The sequence below is a fragment of the Platalea leucorodia genome (assembly GCF_965183815.1).
Source record: "Platalea leucorodia genome assembly, chromosome: 4".
Taxonomy (NCBI): Eukaryota; Metazoa; Chordata; class Aves; order Pelecaniformes; family Threskiornithidae; genus Platalea; species Platalea leucorodia.
In genome coordinates this window covers 114,273,016-114,295,240 of record NC_138826.1, presented here as the reverse complement: position 1 = coordinate 114,295,240, position 22,225 = coordinate 114,273,016, and the positions used below count along the sequence as shown (strand labels likewise).

At 38.4% G+C, this 22,225-nt stretch overlaps 1 protein-coding gene across 1 annotated transcript in view; it reads right to left on the bottom strand.

Moving 5' to 3' along the window:
- The window catches only part of CCDC146 (coiled-coil domain containing 146), a gene marked incomplete at its 3' end in the record, with an annotated part of 83,304 nt that overhangs the window by 36,685 nt on the left and 24,394 nt on the right, over positions 1-22,225 (bottom strand). Inside the window, 1 exon segment of the mRNA XM_082310991.1 lies at positions 3,624-3,706. Coding sequence (XP_082167117.1) covers positions 3,624-3,706 — 83 coding nt within the window.

The window sequence follows — 22,225 nt, the reverse complement described above, 5'->3', positions numbered from 1 at the left end:
CTGGTTTTTGTAGCATTTCTACTTAGATAACCACTTCCTTTTTTAAACCAGAAAATAAGAAAACCACAGACTTCAACAGGAAACAAGAGTGTGCCTTTATCACGAACAAATAACTTCATGTGTGATGTATTTACATAGTAACTTTTTAAGGTAAAAATAAACCGAATTATTGACACAAGATCCTATACAATATTTAGATCTTCTTTAAGTCCAACAGAATGTATGCTGGTTTAGGAGAAAATATAAATGGTTGCAGCAATACACATTCATTTCAAACATAATTCTTACATAAAACATAAATTTTACATAAAATTACATAAAAACATAAGTTCTTCCATAAAAACAAAATTCTTAGTATTGATTTTTTCAAGATAATGAGATAAAAATAGAAATAAGAACTGAGTGTTGAATCTAGACCAGATCTTGCTCACTATAGTTGCCAACAGTATTTTTACATATGAAGATTTAAATTTCGTTGAAGACAATGAAGAAATAACTGGACATCTACACAATGTACACACCTAGAATCATGAGTGCAAAAGTAGGCTTGCCAAGTCTGATGTAGCAGCTTTTCGAATTTGTGAAGTGATTAATAATTTAACATAGGCTTAAGAAGATGAGATTCCCAAACTGTCAGTGAATTATCATTATTACCTGACTTTCTTACAGCTTGGTGTATCAGAATATTTATATTATGTTCCTAAATTGAGATAATAAAAATAAAAACTTAGAATTCGGCCACATTGTGTGACCAAATGGGTTTTCAGGGGCCAAATATGAGCTCAGACACGTCAGCTTTAGGTGCAGCTCACTGCAAAGTAGATGGGTGAGATGGCACCAGAATGCGATGACAGTCTGTTCCCAGAATTTCAGCTGTGCAGCAAACATAAATTTAAAAGCACATAACACTTTGAAGAAATGTATCAAAGATGTTATCTGCCAGGTGACATCTCTCAGCTTTCCAGAATGCCAAATTGTGCAAAAGTGAAACCAAGAAATAAAGGACTATTTACCACTAAACAAAGGACCACACTATAAACTTATACCTATACTCTAGCAACAGCCTTGGAAATTATCTGCATACAGACTAGTTGCCTTCATCATCTTAGACAAATTTGTATTGTATATCAGAGAGATCAGTTGCAATCGGTTGGCATAGATGTCACAGGGATCTACGCTGCTTAAGATGCATAAGACTTTCTCCTTGTAATTTTTGTATATGACTAAAGGAAAGACGAACACAAACAGCTTGAAGACCTTGTCCAGCGTCATTTATTTCCACATGGCATTGTAACAGCACTGGGACAGATGGGGATTAATTGGGAAAGAGATTAAATTCAACTGTAATAAGTGAAAAAATAAGTTCTTGATCCACAGAATTATACGTCACATGTAAGGGTGAAGAACTAAAAATTAAAAAGTGGTGTTGATTCTGTGAATGGTCCATTGCAGGAAAAGAGTATACACACATACTGAACCTATCATCAGGACTCTCTTTATAGTCAATGGAGAACCAGACACTTGCAGATGTCCGTATAAGGAGGAAGTGTGTGGTCCCTATTTCTTTCTATTGACTGTTAAGGGACTCTAGATACGTAGTTCAGATGTACATGTCCACTGATGTTAACATATGGACAAGTGAATCCCACTTTTGATGTCTGAGAAGTCCTTAAAATATACTGGAGATCACGATCGGTTTTTGGTAATTGATTTCTCTTGCTTTCTTTTAGCAGTAAGAGAAATTTATCTGCGGGAATTAGCACTCATTCACGTATTGGCGTTTTACTTTGACACATGACTACATCTGTAAAGAATGTGACATGATTCTCTCCGATTTACTTTCTTACAGAAACATGGCAATTTCATACTTCTATGAGAACTGTGGATTGAGAGATGTAAGCTACCATCTAACATTGCCATGCTCTTGGTGCACAGTGTTTATGGTAGTTTTAAGTGTGACAGAAAAGACATCTGAGTCCTGTTTTCACTCAGGCCACATTCCACTTGTTGTACATACAAAGGAATTGTTTTTACATAAAAGAATGTTCTATATAAAAGAATGCTATATAAATATATAAGTATATATAAAAATATATATGTACATGAAATACATACATATATATAAAAATATGTAGTAACATGCTTGTATTTTTTCCAACCAAAGACTGGTTTCAAACTAACACTGGCTAAAAGTCAATCAAGTTCAGCAGCTACTGGATTTCTACTTCAGCACAGTGAACATCAGTGTGGTAGAAGGCTTCTCAATCAACTAATGCAAAACCCACATAATATGTTGAATTCTGAGCATTAAGAAAATGCTTCTTGCATTTTCTAGGGAGTTGAACTGGTTTGGGAGTGCTGTTTTTAATTTTGCTTTCCAAAAATATTTGCTATGCAGTAATCTGAATAGAGTCAGATGACTTTTTACAGAGTCAGTGCCATATTCTTACTCCCCATTTTATTAGGATGAAACTAGAAGACTCAGCTAACCTCAAGAAAAACTGTTTTCAGGATTTTGGGAATCCTTTTACAAATTACTTTACATTACTTAGCACTTACCGCTATTCAGATTGCCAGGAGGCACACCAAATCCCAGCATAACCCAAGTGAGCAGGTATGACTTGAATTAGTTTTACAATCGTTAAATTAGGCAGTGACAGAACAGCCATGGTTCTCTTATAAGCAGAATTGCCATAAAGGTTTTGATGTGAACTGTCAGGGAAATTGGGCTAAAATATTGTTAATATGGTGGATATTATGATACGTATTACAGAAATATAACAGGACTATCAAGATGCTGACTTTACTGATAATTATGGGTATATCATAAGTAATATCAAAATTATTATTCACAAATACTAATGCAGGATTGCAATAGTTGCAATAGGACTGCTCTGTTCTGTGACACACTGTTCACCTAGTACAACGGTACTATCTCGTCCCACTTCGTCCCTCCATTTTCTTTTCCTTCCACTCACACTTGCCCTGCTCAAACCTGGCACTGGGCTATGAGCATGATCTCTCCTCTTCCCTCTCCTCCAGCGAGTACCGGAGGAGGGCAGACTCACAACTACTACACCTAACTTCCGAGTTTCATTTACACTTTGAAGCTTAAGGTTCTAACCTTCTAAATTTATTAGCAGTCCTGTCTAATGTGACTGTCAATATTCTCTGAGGGTAAAATTCACACCTATTTAGACGTGACAGAGTCTCATTTTCCTTCTTAGAAATGAGCCTTTACCTTCTTCAGTTGCTCTCTATGATATTAGTTCACCAGGTCAGAGTCTTTTCATATGTTACAATTCTGGCTACATGATCTTCAACTATATCTTTATTTTAAACTTGTATATTGTCTTTTGCAGTTTGTCCTTACCTCCATTGCCATTATTATTATGCTTATATTAAAAACAAAATGTTCCAACAAGTATTTAAATATCACAAATTACCTTGAAACTTCCTATTAAACAATACTGTTTTTCAACCTTGCATTCTTGCTTCCTCTTTCTGAACAACCATTGTAAGAAAGCCTGAAATAATGATTAGGCCTCGGCATCAGCAGAAAATTACTCTAAATATGTAATGCTTTGGCTACTTAAACAAAGTCTAAAAAAGGAATATTGTACCTTATCACGGTCTTATGCAGCAGGGTGTACTTTTCCTTCAGCTCAGCTACTCTGGTGCCTGTGATTTTTCCAGCAGAAAATAGCTATGGAAGGGAAACAGACAGTTATGAAATCTCCTAAGCACTAGTATTTTCATTCTGCTGCAACTTTTTATAACTATAATTGGCAGCCTTTTAGTTTATACAGTCTTTGGTAACATACCAAATAAAATACACAATCAAATCAAATACACAGATGAGAAAATGCTTATTTACATAATAATTCAAAGCATAAATATAAGAATATGAAGAATGTGTCTGTCACAACTACAGTACTACCCACACCACCATTTCTTCTTTGATTTTCTGTTTGTATTAATATTTCATAATAATTCTGTCTTGACTTTGAACTCAGGCTCTAAGTCACCTGTTTTCCACATTGCTTGACTGGTTCAGTTTTGATATATAGCAGCTGGCCTGAACAGGTGAAACTGAGGCTTAAAGTCCGGTTTGTGCTAAAGTGTTGTGTCGGGAGGCAATACGGTTGCAAAAAAGAGGAGCTGGGCTCAAGCTAGATCATCCCCAGGCCACAAAACACATTGCCTTGCGTGCCTGTGCAGGCCTTCGGCAAACACCAAGAGCAAACCATTCCACATATTCAGTACTAAAAAACTCGTATGTATGTGATTCAACACACCCATCTCTTAGGTGATTCCTCAGGTGTCTTGTGGGCAGTAATTTGGGCCAATGAGCCAGTCCTTAATATAAATAGAAAACAGGACTAGGAGCTAAATTTCGCCACTTGGAAATATCACAGCAGCAATACAATAGTATCTCCTGGGATATTGATTTAGAAAACCTTTTCTTCCCCTCTTTTGATTACAGGTAAGGAGAACCAGGTTAAATCCAGGTAAAAAAATGTAAGGTGATCTGGCTCTATAAAAGTCCATAGCTAGCCTTTTGGGGCAGCATCTTTTATTTTTTTTACAACAAATCTGCAACTTTTATGGGAACCTGCCAAGAAATGTGGTTGTGCAGATCTCCTGAAATAAGAAACAAAATTACTGCAGCACCAGGAAAATCCCAGAAGTCATACTTCAACCCTTATGTTTGACAAGGCCTCCAGGGAAAAGCCTTTTTCTAAGCTGAACTGAGGGCCATTTAAGAGATTCATATGTGGGCTATTCTGTACATGCCCCTTTCTTGAATATCGAGGAGAAACCGTCCAGAACCAGTCTTATGCTCAAGAAGCAGAACCCAACCGAATATGCCAAAGTAAGTATGTATTTTGTTGATAGCTGTTTGATTTATGTATTTTTTTAAGATCTGCTGCAAAACATTTTATGGTAGCAAAGACAATCTTCGCTGTCTGCAGCCCTGAGAAAAGGAAAGCAGATCCATCTTTTATTTGCTTGCATGAGATTAAAGATAAGCAGCTCTCAAATATTTATTTTGGCATCCTCTATGATCCAAAGATACCGTTCACTTAAGTTCACAATGCTAACTAGTTCTTCTGTGAGAAAGAAAATATTTCCCTATCTCAACCCATTTATTTCTTAGCCTCATATGCAGGTATAGTTGTCCTATTTGGGTGGTGCCTCAGTATTCTCCTTTCTCCATGCTCTTCTGATCTATACCTGTGAGTTCCAGTTTTTCTTACTGCTTAGCTTCTCACTGCAGACCTAGGCCATGTTTGACAATGTTTCTGCAGAAACCAACTTACTTGTCCTTGAGGCTATGTCTTCTCCTTTATATCCATAAGCTTTTTACACATTTTACAGTTAAATTCTCAGTTCAGTTCAGAGCCAAGAGCTCTATTTCAATAAGGCTGGTTCTATACAATGTGAAGACACGTAGATTTGAGGACTACATAAGACATGGTATGGATAGCATAACCAGCATGTCAAAGGGGGTGAGACTTCTGTGAAAAGTATCATCACCAGATAGTTCCCATTACAGCAACTTTATTTGGAGAGCCATCAGAGAGTCAGTGCTGGGTTACCCTGATCCCAGGATTTGTTTGCCCAGCACAGTTTTCACCAAGATTCTTGGGAAGGCAGAAGGGAAAGAAAGGAAAGAAGCAACAGCTTGAGGGGAAGAAACAGACAGTTGTGGAAGAGAGGAAAAGCATGAGCCTACTGTAGAAAAATTGTATTTGTGGTCATACAACCAGATGAGGGATGATGCCCCTGATATACAGATATATAATGCTTTCAAGGCTGCCTTTCCCACATAAGTGATAGCAGGTGATATGTAAATGAAGTGAACCTCAGAAGCTATGTTAGCTGAATCAATGGATGCTTGCAGAAATTCATTGAATGCCCAGAACGGGGCTAGCAATTGTTTTCCTTACACATTTCTATCATGCTGAGGAATACTAGATTTCCAGTCCCTGAATATACTGCTTATTGGTAACAAAAATTAGGGATTGGACTGGAGTGACAGCAGGTACCCACCTGGACCTGGAACTATGGCTGTGCACAGTCAGCAGAAGATAAGCAACAGCTTTTTGCGAAAGATACTGAAAATGGGTAGGGGTCACCTTTTAGAGCCACTACTCAGTGGACAGTATAAAGGATAGAGTCTGTCTTGTTTGCCATCAGGTGGGCTGAGAAGTAAACAGTTTTCCAGCCAGGATGAGTTCAGTTGCTACTAATATCTAGAATGGAATTAAAGCCAAGAAATTGATTGTCCTTCCATCTTTTGAAGAGGCTACTCAGTCCTGAAGCAAACCGCCTCTTGTGGCCATGGACGTCCTCCAGCTCAATGGCAAATTACAGTTAACTATTATAACAATTTTTCCTGTATAGTTTCTCCTCAGAATATTTTACACTTTATTCCATAGCATGGAAATAAGCACATTTGGCCTTCTTGGCTTGTAATCAGAGACCTTGCGTATCCCCTATCCGTGGAGATATGCTTCTGCCTCTGACATTCCATTCCAGATCATGTCCTCACATCTCGTTTATATATTTTTGTTTACAAGGACAAACATCTTATGGTGGAGAACAATATTAGCTACTAAGTTTCCCCTTAGCCATCAAAACAGCATTTGGAAAACTGTAATCTAAGGGCAACAATTCAGAACAAATCTTTACTCATAATTTTCACTTATATAAACTGCCTTAAATAGGGATAGTGGCAAGAGTGAGCAGTATTTTTCTTAACTAATGGCTGCAACATTAAGCCTTACCACACAGCCTTCAAAGCAAAACATATAGTAATTCACCTTTTGCTTTTTTCATTTACCTCTATATGGTTTTAGAAGAAGCTGTTGGAATCAGAAATGAAACCATATTACTTATTTTATGTGTCTGTGCTTACAATAAATTTTGTCCTGAATGGTAGATACGATCTAATGGGCACTCTGGATCTATTTACCCATTTTTAAAAATATCTGGTATAGCTAATACAATTATCAACAGTAAAAAATAAATTAGATTAATTTAGCTGAAATGTAAGGCTCTGAACTGCTTAGTCAGTATATGACTATAAGAAATACATTGTAAACAGTGCCTTGAGTCCTGATATGCTCTTATCTGCCTGTTAATTTAGTGTAAATAGTCCTCCTTCCATAGGCTCACAGACTTACTCTATTCTGAAATTAGGGAAATGGGTAATATTGCTAATAAGACCTATAAAGTGCTATAATGTATTATAATAGTTATTCCTAAGTCAGAAGACTTACACTGGTGTAAACAGTAAAAAAAATCAACGAGGAACAGTAAACCCATATATTGAATTTCTGGATGCCAGTTGCCTCTCTAAACTACAGTTTTTTGCATTTGGATCTCAGATTTAATAGAGAAGTATATCAAAATTCTTGTAACCAGATGCCATAATATAAAACATTCATACAGCTTTATTACTCAAGTTCAGTATTAGATTTCTTTTTTTAAATATCACAAGCTAAATTGGAACTGGAATGCATAAATATTTCTTTTTACCTCTGTTTCTGAATGTTCACAATAGATGAGTCATACTTTCCTTTGAGATTCTGTCTAATTTGAATTAGGTTCATCTTTGTCTTTACTATCATAAAAGGCATGTTTTAACACAGAATAAGTAAAAAATTAATTCTTAAATTGCACTAGAGACAAAGGTTTTTATTTCTCTACGTGATGGATGTGCTCAACCCCTTGACCAGACTGGTGGTGGTTTGGTGCAGGCTCCGGAAGAGGTAAAGGCCTGAGCTGCAGCCGGGCCGTGAACTCCTGTAGTTTCAATCTGTTTTCTGAATAACCACAAAGGAGCAGAGCGACACAGTGAGCATCAATGCATATGAGCTTGGCACACCGATCACGCGATTGACACATGAATAGTGGGGTGGCTTTTCCAAGACTCATTTATCAAGGAACAAAGTAAGTTGTGGGTACAAGGAGTCCCCTGCATACCTTTTCTATGGCATGTAATTTGACTACAAGCCAACCACTTTATCCTATAAATTTGACAGCCTAAGTGAGCCTTCTTTGAGCTCTCCCTGCTAGGCAGTGTGGCTGCATGGTGGTGATCTCCCCTTGAGCTGGGACACCTCTCAAGGTTGCTCCTCAAGGCAGAGAGACCTTTTACCAACAACAGATCTTTGGTAAGCGACCGATATCGCACATAACCTTGTATTATGGTAACTTTGATTTTGTCTTGGTAACTTTGATTGCATGCTGAATTGATGCTAATGAAACATTATATGAATTTTGCATGTACAATCCCTTAGACATAAACCGTTGTCCAAGTCTGAGACTAAGATTAGACATAGCTGCACCTAAGCTCCATGAGGAGTTTAGAACACAAGGGGGTCTACTCTGAACCTCTTGACTCAACGGGAGGGTCTTCCTTACTCTTTGCGTCTCTGGTCTCTCTGTGAATTATTCTAACTCGAGTGTAACTCAATTATCCTTTATATGATTCTTCCATGCAGTAATTAATAGAGTGAACCTTGCCGTTGACCTTTGTTAAGTCACACTTTTACAACATCATACTAAAACCACTTTTGCTAATACCTTTGTCGGTGATTCCTTCAGCGTTCTAAATCACCCATTCATGACATGCTATAGCCAGATGATATTGGCTATGGGAGTAGATTAATATGAGCATAGCAGAGTATTGCTCTTTCCTAGCCGTGTCGTGGTAAAAATTACAGACTACTAACATAAGTTAAATACACAGATACATATAAATGCTGAGTATATGCACACCTTATTTCATTAACCTGCACCTACAGACAGATTCTAAAAGCCCCGCTCCATTTCATTTGCTCAGTAAGAACTAAGACACGTGATCCGCAATAGTAGAGTAAATGCACAATATCTCAGCTGCATAATTAAAATCGGGATTCAATGTCGCTTGGATTGCCTTAATATTGTAAAAATGTTTGTGCCTATTACATCTACCAGTTATTAAATAAAATTTATACTATGCTCATAATATCCACTATAAAAGGCATATACAGTAGTTAGCACAACCATGTTTTAAACTGCAGCACAATACAAGTTAATTAATAAAATCTCTTTGAAATGGATTAAGTGAATACTCACTTCCCTGATGCTTTTCAAGAAACAGAAAACATTCCTAACTTATAGAACCATAGAATCATTTAGGTTGGAAAAGACCTTTAAGATCATCAAGTCCAACCACAAACCCAACACTACCAAGTCCACCACTAAACCATGGCCCTAAGTGCCACACCTACCCATCTTTTAAATACCTCCAGGGATGGGGACTCAACCACTTTCCTGGACAGCCTGTTCCAGTGCCTGACTACCCTTTCAGTGAAGAAATTTTTCCTAATATCCAATCTAAACCTCCCCTGGTGCAACTTGAGGCCATTTCCTCTTGTCCGATCACCTGTTACTTGGGAGAAGAGACCGACCCCCACCTGGCTACAACCTCCTTTCAGGTAGTTGGAGAGAGCAATAAGGTCTCCCCTCAGCCTCCTCTTCTCCAGGCTAAACAACCCCAGCTCCCTCAGCTGCTCCTCATAAGACTTGTGCTCCAGACCCTTCACCAACTTTGTTGCCCTTCTCTGGACATGCTCCAGCACCTCAATGTCCTTCTTGCAGGGAGGGGCCCAAAACTGAACACAGTACTTGCGGTGCGGCCTCACCAGTGCCGAGTACAGGGGGGCGATCACTTCCCTGGTCCTGCTGGCCACAATATTCCTGACACAAGCCAAGATGCTATTGGCCTTCTTGGCTACTTGGGCACACTGCTGGCTCATAGTCAGCTGGCTGTCGACCAACACCCCCAGGTCCTTTGCAGCCAGACAGCTCTCCAGCTACTCTTCCCCAAGCCTGTAGTGTTGTATGGGGCTGTTGTGACGCAAGTGCAGGACCTGGCACTGAGCCTTGTTGAACCTCAACCCATCGATCCAGCCTGTCCAGATCCCTCTGTAGAGCCGTGCTACTCTCCAGTAGATCAACATTTCCACCCAACTTGGTGTCGTCTGCAAACTTACTGAGGGTGCACTCGATCCCCTCATCCAGATCATTGATAAAGACATTGAACAGGACTGGCCCCAGTACTGAGCCCTGGGGAACACCACCTGTGACGGGCCACCAACTGGATTTAACTCCATTCACCACAACTCTTTGGGCCCAGCCATCCAGCCAGTCTTTTATCCAGCAAAGAGTACGCCCGTCCAAGCCATGAGCAGCCAGTTTCTCCAGGAGAATGCTGTGGGAAACAGTGTCAAAGGCCTTACTAAAGTCCAGGTAGACAACATCCACAGCCGTTCCCTCATCCACTAAGCAGGTCACCTTGTATGATCTGTACCAGATGATCTGCTCCAGAACCTTCCCTGGCACCGAGGTCAGACTGACAGGCCTGTAGTTCCCCAGATCCTCCCTCTGGCCCTTCTTGTAGGAGGGCGTCACATTTGCTAACTTCCAGTCAACTGGGATCTCCCTGGTTAGCCAGGACTGCTGATAAAGGATTGAAGGTGGCTTGGTGAGCGCTTGCACCAGCTCCCTCAGTACCCTTGGGTGGATTCCATCTGGCCCCATAGACCTGTGTGTGTTTAAGTGGTGTAGCAGGTCGATAACCATTTCCCCTTGGATTACGGGGGCTTCATTCTGCTCCCTGTCCCTGTCTTCCAGCTCAGGGGGATGGGTACCTGAAGAACACCTGGTCTGACTATTAAAAACTGAGGCAAAGAAGGCATTAAGTGCCTCAGCCTTTTCTTTGTCCTTTGTCCCTGTGTTTCCCCCTGCATCCAATAAAGGACAGAGATTCTCCTCAGCCCTGCTTTTGTTGCTAATGTAGTTACAGAAACATTTTTTATTGCCTTCTGTGGCGGTAGCCAGATTAAGTTCTAGTTGGGTTTTGGCCCTTCTCATTTTCTCCCTGCATAACCTCACAACATCCTTGTAGGCCTCCTGAGTGGCCTGCCCCTTCATCCAAAGGTCAGAATCTCTCCTTTCCCTGAGTTCCAGCCAAAGCTCTCTGTTCAGCCAGGCCGGTCTTCTCCCCCGCTGGCTCATCTTTCGGCACATGGGGACGGCCTGCTCCCGTGCCTTTAAGATTTCCTTCTTGAAGAATGCCCAGCCTCCCTGGACTCCTTTGCCCTTCAGGGCTGCCTCCCAAGGACTCTGTCAGCCAGGCTCCTCAACAGGTGGCAGTTCTGCTGACCCCTCTCCTTACTTCTCCAAGGATCAAAAACTGCATCGTTTCATGATCGCTGTGCCCAAGATGGCCTCCAACCATCACATCACCCACAGGTCCTTCTCTGTTCACAGGCAAGAGGTCCAGCGGGGTGCCTTCCCTAGTTGGCTCACTCACCTACTTGTTTTATTATTGGCAAAAACACTCGAGTTTAAGCAACATATGTTTGAGTCAGCTCTGGGTTAATTCAAAAAAAGTATACTTTGGCAGCAGTGACTGTAATGAGTATTAGAGTTTCCAGATTTCAACCTTAAGGAAGTAAGCTTGCAAGTTAGTTCAAAAAAAGTCATCATTCAAGAACACACAAATAAAACAACTTATGATAAAATAGCCAACAGTACTTACGTATGTACATACATACACACACTCAAACATAACATTTGTAAATGAAGGTTTGTGATAATTTTCTTCTGGTCTGTTGGATCTCTGTTAGCCACATTTCTACAAAAAAAGCTGTGTACAAGACTAATATGTCATGTTTAAAAAAGAAGTTACATTTCACTTGTCACTTTTCCTTCCAAGATGCACTCATAGTTCATTTGATTGCTTGTAAGCGCTCATGTTGCTGGGGTAAGTAAAATGGTAGTTCTCCTTAGTTCAATTAATTGTGTTGCTACACCGAAAAGAACAAGTGAGAAGATGGGAGTAAAGAGGTAAAAAAAAAGAGCTTGTGAATGGCAGCTGAGGATGTCTTTGTTCAGTCCTGTGTTAACCGTAATGCCCTGGAAAGAACTGAGATAATTTTGTTATATGGGCAATCTAAAATTGGGTAAATATTCTTAAACTGTTGAGTCTTCCGGTCCCTTTCCATGTCAGTTGTACTTAACTGTATTTTCCTTTTGTCAGCTTTTCTTTCTCGTTATACTATGAACTGGGACACCATAGATTTTTAAACACACTCAAAATTCATAGTTCATCTGGATAAACTAAAATAAATTTTCCTTATCTAAATGGAGAATTATTGGAAAGTTGGATGAAGATTTAGCTGCTAATAGATGGTTGCTTGGCAACTTTTTGCTTTCTTTTTCCCTATACTCCCATAAATAGTATGGAAGTATGTATCTTATTACTGGATTTACTTGTGTCTTTCCCTTTTAATTTAAAATTTCTGTTATGTTTATTTTACCCGATTAAGTTACCCTTTCTTTTACTTTACACTCATCTTTAACTGATTAACATGAGTGTAGTTTTCTAACGTTGTTACATTTTATCATGTTACCTTGCTATCTGAAGCTTGGCTTTTGTTATTCTACCAGAAAAACAAAACATAACAAAACCAAACCAAACCCAAACCCAAATTCCAAAACAAATTTGTTTCCTTCAAGCAGTGAAAAGTCCCATGAAATAAAGTACTGAATAATCCTGTCCTATGACAAAGACTGTGGAGGAAGATTTTGCTGAAAAGGGGAAAGGGAAGGGCATATCCTTCATATTTTTCTAGCAGGAAAAGGTGGATTTTCTGGCTCTCGGCAGGAATCTTTTAGATAGAGGAATCCATGAGAAAAACAGAAGAATAGTTATGCTCAAATAGGTGTCCTGTACACCTGCATAAATTTTGTCTATACCCACACCAGTAATACGTTCATATTTGCTTGCTGCCAACAGCTCCTCATCACAGCTCCCTTCAAAATCTCTTGAAGAAAATTCCAAGAAAAAGTGAGCACAATTTGAGCTTACACACAATCTGAGGGAGCTCTTGTATATCCTTCCAGCTTGACTGCAGGTCCACTAGCCCCTGGACGTAGGACCACAGTAGTTTCTCCGAGGCTGGAAGGTGGATGTAGATGAGATGTTGGTAAGAAAGAGAAGATGTCAGAATATAAATGGGAATTAAAACCACAGAAGGGAGAGGACCCATCTGATAAATAAGATACTCTTCCATGTGAGCAAAACTAGTGAAATGTGGTGCTAACTACTTCAACACCTCCTCACCCCCGCATTAAGTGCAGTAGGCTTTTACATTCTCCATTTTAACAGACTATATTCAATCCTTTCTGACAGTTGGCTCAAAGCAATACACCAAGGGACACATCTGGATTTCAAAACAAGTTTTCTGTAACTCAGTTGTGATATAAATAAGAACTCTAAGAACTTTGACATTCCCCATTTTGAATTTCAGGGCTTTTAAAGCTTCTTTTTGGATTTTCCAGAAATGAATAAAACTAAGCCAAATTCTAAACTTAAAAAGATGATGCAATTTGAATGTTGGTCTAGCTCCTCACATTCTTTTGATAAGAAGCACCAAGAAAAGCATGGAAGATAAATACAGCCACCACGAAGGAAATACTGATTAACATCAATTACTCATAGTCAGGAAAGTGAAACTTCCGAAGGCTTCCTAGGAAAGACTTAATTTCAACAGTCCCTAGAATCTCTGCATTTCGGAGAAATGATGGAGCTAACACGTGTTTCTAATTATGTTTGCAGACACTGCAAAATAACTAAAATGTATTCTAAGCTCGAATGGAATAATAACACTTTCCACCTCTTCATTCTACGCTGTAGGTTTTGTAATTATAACAAGCCATTGCGACTACACTTAATGTTATTTTAACACATAGCATAATCCAACATTTTATATTAATGTTGTTTATTTCAAACATCTGAAAAGTCTCATCATAATAGGAGACAACACAAAAATATCAAGGGATTAATATATTTTATAGTTTGTATATACTCAGCATTTCAGTATAGTGTTAGCCCCTTGGCAAATGGCTCTTCTGGCCAGTCTGCAATGTGAGGTTTGGAATTTTCTCTCTGTTTATTTGAAGAGCTTTTCCTACCTCTTGTGGGTAATACTTAAATGCTTAAACATTCAGGGAAGAAAAAGGATAAATGCCCCTCTTTGAACAGAAAGCTCTGTATCCTCTAGGAAAACCCTCATTGAGTCCGCACTGTTTGGACACAACACACAACTCAAGTGTTTCTTAGTCTGGGGAGAAGGCAACACCATCTCCCATTGACTTTTCAAGAGTTATGTCTACATTGCAGGGGGCAACAGATGCAAGCATGCTGAACCCATGCTATGACTCTTGCATTTCTATCCATATTGCTGGCTGTAAGTCTCCACAGAATCCATTTCATTGTTTAGAAGAGGTGAGCTAGGGATATCTGCTGGTGTTTGGCTTGCCTGTGCCTGATACCTCCAAATTATCTAGACAAAAGCTTGGACTCACGATAATGCACTAAGGGAACTGGAGCTTTCTCCTCAAGATCAGTCCATTGCTCAGAGCAAGTTTATAGCTGAGCTTGCACTTCTGCTAGAACAGTGCAAAACTGTCTACACAGAAATGGAAAACAAGGGGCATCTGCTCCAGGTCCTTAGCATCACCGTTGCCATCAACCAGAACTGAGAGTGATATGCTAACGAAAAAATGAAGAAAAACGCAGTATACTAACTTGGCTTCCAAATGGCTAAATATAATGGTTTACATTGTTCTCAATTTCTGAGAATTTCTGTGACTTCTCATTACTTCTGAAGATCAAGCCCTGGCTACGTCAAGATGGGGCACCCAAAAATTGAAGGAACAACAATTAAAAACCTATAGAGGTAGTATTTATAACCTGTGTAGCAATGGATTTATTCCCACCACCACGCCCCCCCCACCCCCAAAAAACAAACCCAACTGCTCTAAAAACTACCAGTCCTGATGCCAGAGAATTTAATGGTCTTAAGGACTTCTGTGACAATTTAATATCATTTCCCAAACAATACACAGGACAGTTTTTACCTTCTTCACCATGTTTGCTACAGGGTTTGAAGTATGCACTTTAATACCACAAGACAAGACAATTTCTTAGAACACAAAACTCATTACTGGAATCAGTCAGTGAGAAAATTCCCACTGACTTTGGAATAAGGATGGGTCCTAAGTCAGTCAGAGCCAGAACCATTTAACTCTGAATGCTGTTGACAAATAAACTAATAAAATTATTTCATGGCTTGCTAGATTAAAAACCAACTGGAATTGTTGCAATTAAACTATCCAAGCTTTTTCTTTTAAAATTCAATTTAGGAAAATGGTTAAAGGCTAATGTAAGTTAGACCAGGTCTACTTACCAAATGGCTTTACTTTTTACAGCAATGAAATTTGGTCCAGTTTAGGAAAACACAGTGAAAATTTTCCTGAACATCTATAATGAAATCTGTTTCCTTTCAGCTAAGCTAGGATTTCTCCCTCAAATATTCTTTTGCAACACAAGGTCAACATCAAAGTCTTTTCAAATCAGAGCACGTTAGAAAACAGTTTTCCAGGCAGAGGAAACAGTTAACAGGCCATTTTGCCATATAGGGTAGTTTTTTTCCACATAAACTCCAGGTCATCTGTAAAGTTTAAACAGCAAGTAATGAAAGCAATTACTTCAATCTTTTTTTTTTTCCTAATCTGTGCAGAGCCCCTACATATTAAAAAAAGTATTTCTTTGCATTTTCAAGAATGTTTTGTTTACATCATTTTTATTACAACATACAGTGAAGCAAAAAATAAACTTCATGTAACACAAGAGAGGAGCAGAATCAGAAAAAGTGAGGCTGGAGGAAAGTCTGGATGCCATTTAGTCCAACCTCCTGCTCAAGGCAGGGCTAGCTTCAAAGTTAGACCAGGTTACCCCAGAGCCCTGTCCTGTCAAATTTTGAAAATGCAGTGACTGAATAAGGATGCAGTGGTCGAATAAATAGTGCACCAGTTACAAGACAGTCTGATGTACCAACAGCTCTCTCTACTTTTCACTGAAAAGAAGATACTGACTTGTCCTGAAGTACTGAGTCTAAACATTGACTATCTTATTTGTCTCACTTGCATATTTTTTCCAAATCACGCAGTTAAAGACTGGAATGTATTGCATTTAGACTTTAAGGAAGCATAAGGAAGGCAAAAAGAGATGCCAGAACAGAGGATAATAATTAAGCCAGTGTATTTAAGATTCTGATTCTTTTTAATAATCAAATTTAACTCATTAAATTATTTCAGACTACTTTCCAGCATTTATAAGAAACAAGAAACGTCCTCAGTGAGGCTCATACTTGCCTTTGACAATAAAGGGAGCCAAAGATGACTATCTAGGTCAGACTACGCACCAGACGTTTAGATGACTTAAACTCTGGTTTTAATGCAAAGTGTTCCATCACAATTTATATATGCCCAGTAAATATCATCATCACACTTTTTATTCAGTCATTTACATCACTCATTTTTCAATCTGCCTCAAATATTCATACAGAGTTATAGAAGACTAACACTTCTAAAATAATCTAGAAATTCTCTACTCAACAATATTTCAGGCTTCAGCACATATTTCAAGGTATTTTAAGACAAGAAGATAAAAATCACTAAAATAATACTGTAAATATTTAGTTACACCATAAATTGTAGTTATCACTGTTTCAATCCAATTCTGCATTCCCTTTTGTAGATTGGGAAACATTTAAAGTACAGACAGGAATAGTTACACTGCAGATATTTAGGGAAGGTTGTGCCTTGTTTAAGTAATCAGACATTATTCCAGAGAAATGTTATGATGGTAGAAGGTAAAGAAAAATGTGGTATGATTTCTAAATTAATGCTGTCATTAGAGTTAACAAATGAGGTAGAATCCCCCTCATCTGTAACTACATACACACGGATAGGCAGTAGATTTTTTAGGATAAGTATGGGAAGTCCCCAGGAAAAGCCTATTTATTAGCCTTTCAAGGAGCAAAAGATCTATCACTGAGTTTTCTCAATATTTAGTTTAGGTGATAAACAACTATACCTGAATCCTTGAGGCTATTGATTGCACAAATGCAGTCAGGAATTTCTTTCCTGATGTTTGTGATGAGCAAAATTATAACAAAGTAACAAGTACATTTGTATAAAATCACATTTATCTGTAAATCTGTTTTCCCTTAAAAGTGCTAAAAGGAAAAAAATCACCTAAGCCATTTCTATTTGGAAGGGAAAATAATTTAAATAATTTAACAAAGTGATTTTTTGTATTTCACGAATGAAAGACAGCATGCACTTTTTAAGTATAGCATATAATTATTTCACAAAGTGAGGGCGTAAGGTTTATGGTTCCTTGAACTTTGCTGTCTATAGGAAAGTGACTTGGCTGCATTGGTTCCACATACAAGCCAGTAACTCAGAAGACAAAAGTCAAACACTAAAAAAACAAGCCTGAAAAATTATTAATATCTACTCACTTTATTTTGATATGGAGCCTTTTATACTGATATACCACTGAAAGGCTCATAGTCTACTACAAAGTATCTCACATAAAAAAGCTACATGCAGATGATGCTACATAAACAAGACAAAACTGAGAGTGGGGGTAAAGTAAAGGTAGACATGAAAAACATTACTATACCTACTTACAGTAGATCTAGAACTATATTGCCTTACACAGAACTTCTACAATTTTACTTTTTTAATTACAGATGGATCAGCCGGGCACCCTTTAATCAAAAATAAACTGCTGAAAAGCTTTCTAAAACTAACAAATAACCACTAGGAAAAATAATATCATGAATTCTTTCCCAAGGCATAGTTCATAACAGTAGTTTTGTCCCCCAGTTCATGGGAAAAAGCAGTCCCTACATGGAAAATATCAAAATCAGCCACCATCAGGATGGTACAACGGGTGAGATCTGGTGGCCAACTGTGTCAAGGTACAACTGCATCTGGTGGCCAGTTGTGTCTTGCATGGCTCAGTAAAAGCAGGGATGAGAGACCAGTAAGATAGGCATTTCAGGAAAGGAGACAGCTTTCCTGCTATCACCTGTTTGGCCATGAAACTCGAAAGGAGAATACTGAGTATCCAGTGCAGTCTTTCACCAGCTGGTTTTATTGGAGCAGGGTTTACAGGAATCAAAAAGGAATTTTCCCAAAAAGACACAGCAGGGAGAGGCTTTTGTATTTAGTATGTCATTGTTCTTTCAGAGTGCAGTCTGGTTTATTTTCTCCAGGTACTTGGCCAACTACAGGGTCTTCTGTGGCTATAGATAAAGGAAATATTGAGCAGTAAATTCTAGATTTTGGGCAGGCAGATCTTCAGGTATTGTGGGAGAAACAGAATGAATAGGAACTTAGTTTCATGGATCTCTTTTTTTACAAATATGGTCCTCGCCTTAACAGAAGGAGTGATATTCTTTGACCACGTGAATTTTGCAATACGTATTACATTTACAATTGCTTATTTAAATATGTTATCTACTACTTATATGCTCTATGTCAGTGTTGCCTTTCCGCCTGTTGCCAGAATTTTTAAATAAAGCAAAGACCAATTTCAACAGATAGGGAATCCACGTGGCTACTAGTTCTATGTAACCTGTATCTCAGTAAGAATATTAACAATTAAAATCAAATGGAATAGGACTGCCTTCCGTTTTGTGCTCTGATGCGTTCTCATAGACACATGAGGAAGCTGAACAGGCAGTCCCAAGATCCAGTGGGCAACATAAAGACTGTTTGCATGAAGAATGACTACTGAATTAAAAAACAAAGCAATTGAATTAATCAAAAAGAATCCTAAATCAGAATTTGTTTCTAGTATGGACTTTTGGTATATATTCCACATTGTGGGAAAAACTGAAGATGAATCTAATTACTTTTCATCCTCTTTCTCAGCCAAAACATAACACAGAATCACTGAAGCCTACAAAAACATCAAAAATATTACTGCAGCAGTTGAATCTTAACACATCCCACCTCTGCCACCAAAATGGTTTCTATGAATGAGCCTAGATGTGCTTCAAGTTTGTTGATACCAATCATTCCAACTGCTTACACAAACCTGCATGTTTTGCAGCAGCTCTGCTGCAGCAGATCTTAAGTCTCAGCACAAGGCCAGAAATCAAAGAGATGGCAGGCTGGCGTGTTTCAAATTGCCATAGTCACTAGTTAAATGAACATCCGCCTACAGTCTTAACTTTCTTGTTTTCTATTTGACCTACATTCCATTATCTGCCAGAAAAAAAAACTTGCTCTAAAAAATCATGGGAAATGGTTCATGCTGCTTTTGATAAACCGAATAAACAGTCCTAAGACAAGTCTGTTAAACCAAAATATATTAGTTCTTTAACCTTGCAACCACTGGCTAGTTCTGGGAACATAATTAAAATCTTCAGCAGAATTTAAGAATATCATGAGCTCTCAGTTATTTTCTTTATCTTTAGGAAGTTATGTCTGTAAGATTAAGATACCTCTTCAGTCCACAGAAAGAAAAATAAATTCCTAAAAAGACTAAAAGAGATGAAAAGCGATAAGAAAATTACCTTTAACCAAACAAAAGACCATGGTAGAAAATTCTCACTTGTGGTTATCAGCTGTTATTCAGTTAGATCCTTTCACAGTTGAAAAAGATTGGCTTTTGGGTTTTATGATTGCTTAACTACTTTAAAGTGTTAAGTATTACACAGAACACTCTAGGGATCTAGAAAAGCCCCATCTGGAAGAAACTTTTTTTATAAACAAACTGCAGTTCTCAATTTTGATCTGGTCCAATATTTCTGCCATTAGTTAAGCTGCATCAGCATCTTCCAGTATAAGCTTATACAGCTCAGTTCCCTTTCTAAGGGCGCGGACTTGTGAAAAACGCAGTTTTGAAAGTTTCTTCATTTATCCCAAGGAAGATAAGAGGCATGAAACACAAAAAAGGCTGTGGCATACTACTCTGAGTTCCTGAAGAAAGAACAGAGACCTGACAACTTGTTGGGAATGGACATTCCCTGACAGAACAGGAAGAAAGACTAGTCCTCAAGGACAAGATTTCTCCAGGTAGGAGAAGCGCAGAGATATCTGATGGAGAAATGGTTTTTTCGGGCTCCAAACAGACTGCTAGTAGCATAGCAGCAGAACATCAGACTAATAACAAAATCAGGAGGACAGCAGAGCATCTCAAGATTACAGAAATCTCATCCAAAGGAGGAAGTAAATATCCCAAAATGAGGATATATAAGGGACCAAGGAATGAATGTCTCAGGACAAAGATGACTGAAAAGCTCAGATACCTCACGTTACTATCGGAACGTTTTCTTTCATTGACATTCAGCATTGCTAGAAATTTCTGCCCTTCTTGAAGTCACTCAGTTCTAATGATATTTTAGGCTTTCAATGCAGCACAACAGTCATAAATTATAACAATATTTTATATGCATTTAAACATTTCAAGGAAATGCATAAGATGTGGTCTACCAAGGACAATTATTATTAATTTTACAGATACAGAATAATTTGTCCAATCCAAAGTCACACAGCAGATAGCAGAGTTCACTGTAAACTGAACAACAGTGTGGGGGGGAATGTGGTTTCCCAAATAACAAGGACTTAGGAACTTTATTATATTTCTAAAGCCCCTCAAAAGAGGCTGGTATAGCTTTCCTCAGCTTGACAGTTGCAGCCATACAGGAGAGCAAGGCTCTGTAAATACCTGATTTTAGACTGATAGGAAAAAAAAATTAGGATCCTATCAATCAAATTAAAAAATTTAAAATTTTACTCACAAATTAAATTCATACATTTCATCTACTGTTACAAACATTTCAGTTTTGACGCATTTTTAACAAAACCAAAGCGATGTCAATGTCTTACACCCAAGTTGCAGTCTGGGGGTGGGGGGGTGTCTTTCACCTCATTGCTGGGGAACTATCATGAAAGGGAGAGATGATACACAGTTTTGTCACATAACTAAAAGCACCATGGCAGGTTCTGGGATGTTCATTTAGAATAAGGGAAAGGTAGATTCAAAACCCATTTCCTAAGAAAGTGCCCAGACTATTGTGCTATGTAGGAATCCGAAGGAATTATTGCAGCAGGTTAGACAAGTAGGGTTTTTTACCAAGCCTCCCTCTGGTACTATCAATATAAGCCTGTGGTCTCTATAAAAGCTAGTAACATTCCAGAGATCATGAACTTACAGAGTATGTGTGTGACTAAGGTCTGTTTAATGTTTAATCTGTATTATGAGTAATTTCAAACAGGACATAGGGAGATAAACTGTTCAGATTGGACTAATTAAGCAATAACTGATGTAAAAATCTTTTACTCATGCAAGTTATTTGGCTCTTGACTGAGCTATGAATGCACAAAGACATGTCCATGTAGCCTTACTTTGGGGCACAAGGAAAATTACATAGATCATGAAAACTGCATAGGCATCAGGTGAGAATGGCAAAGGTGGCTGTAGAATAAAAATGAGGAAGTCCCTGGCAACTGTCACCTAGAGCTGAAGTATTCCCTTTGGTGTGATTAGTCATGCGAAGTACATGATTAACTCTTAAAGCTGACACAAGGCACAATAAAAAGCAAAGCAGGAACCGAAAATCAGGAATACAGAAAGAATACCTCAAACTGACGGGCCCATGGGAGCGCCTTCCCTAGCTCCCTGCCTTGCTTTAGATTTAGAATTTGGGACATTACTCAGAACACCAGGCTTTGCTTTGGCTTTTCTGGACAACCAATCCAACAGTTAGGATCCCATGCATTGAAGGGGCATCTTAAGTTCCCTTTTCTTCACTTAGAAAGGTTCAATAAAAAGTACTCAGAATCAGATAACGGTGAATTTTAACTGTGATATTCCAGGTAACTATTCTAAGCAGTGTCAGGCAAAATAGGAAGAAGAAAGTGCTGCTCGTCTGCCTTAGTTTATGACTCTGTCCTGAAAAATGTTTGGAACCAAAACTATATGTGTGTTTCAACATGCTTTGGGATTTAAATCATTTTCACGAATACATCTATTCAGTTTAAAAAAGTTTTCAGAAGAAGGGGACTGAGCGTCAGTGAAGCTATTGCTGTGATAAACCTCAAACTGGGAAAGGGGCTGTTTTTCACCTTTTCCACCTGCTGTGGTAAAACTACAGTCTGTTTTTCAAAAGCAGTTTTAGAACACTCAAATGTTAAGAAACAGATGTTAGAAGACTATAATAACACAGAGCTAAGTGATTTTTTTCCCCCAAAAGAAAATCCATGTACAACACAGAATGAAATTAAACTG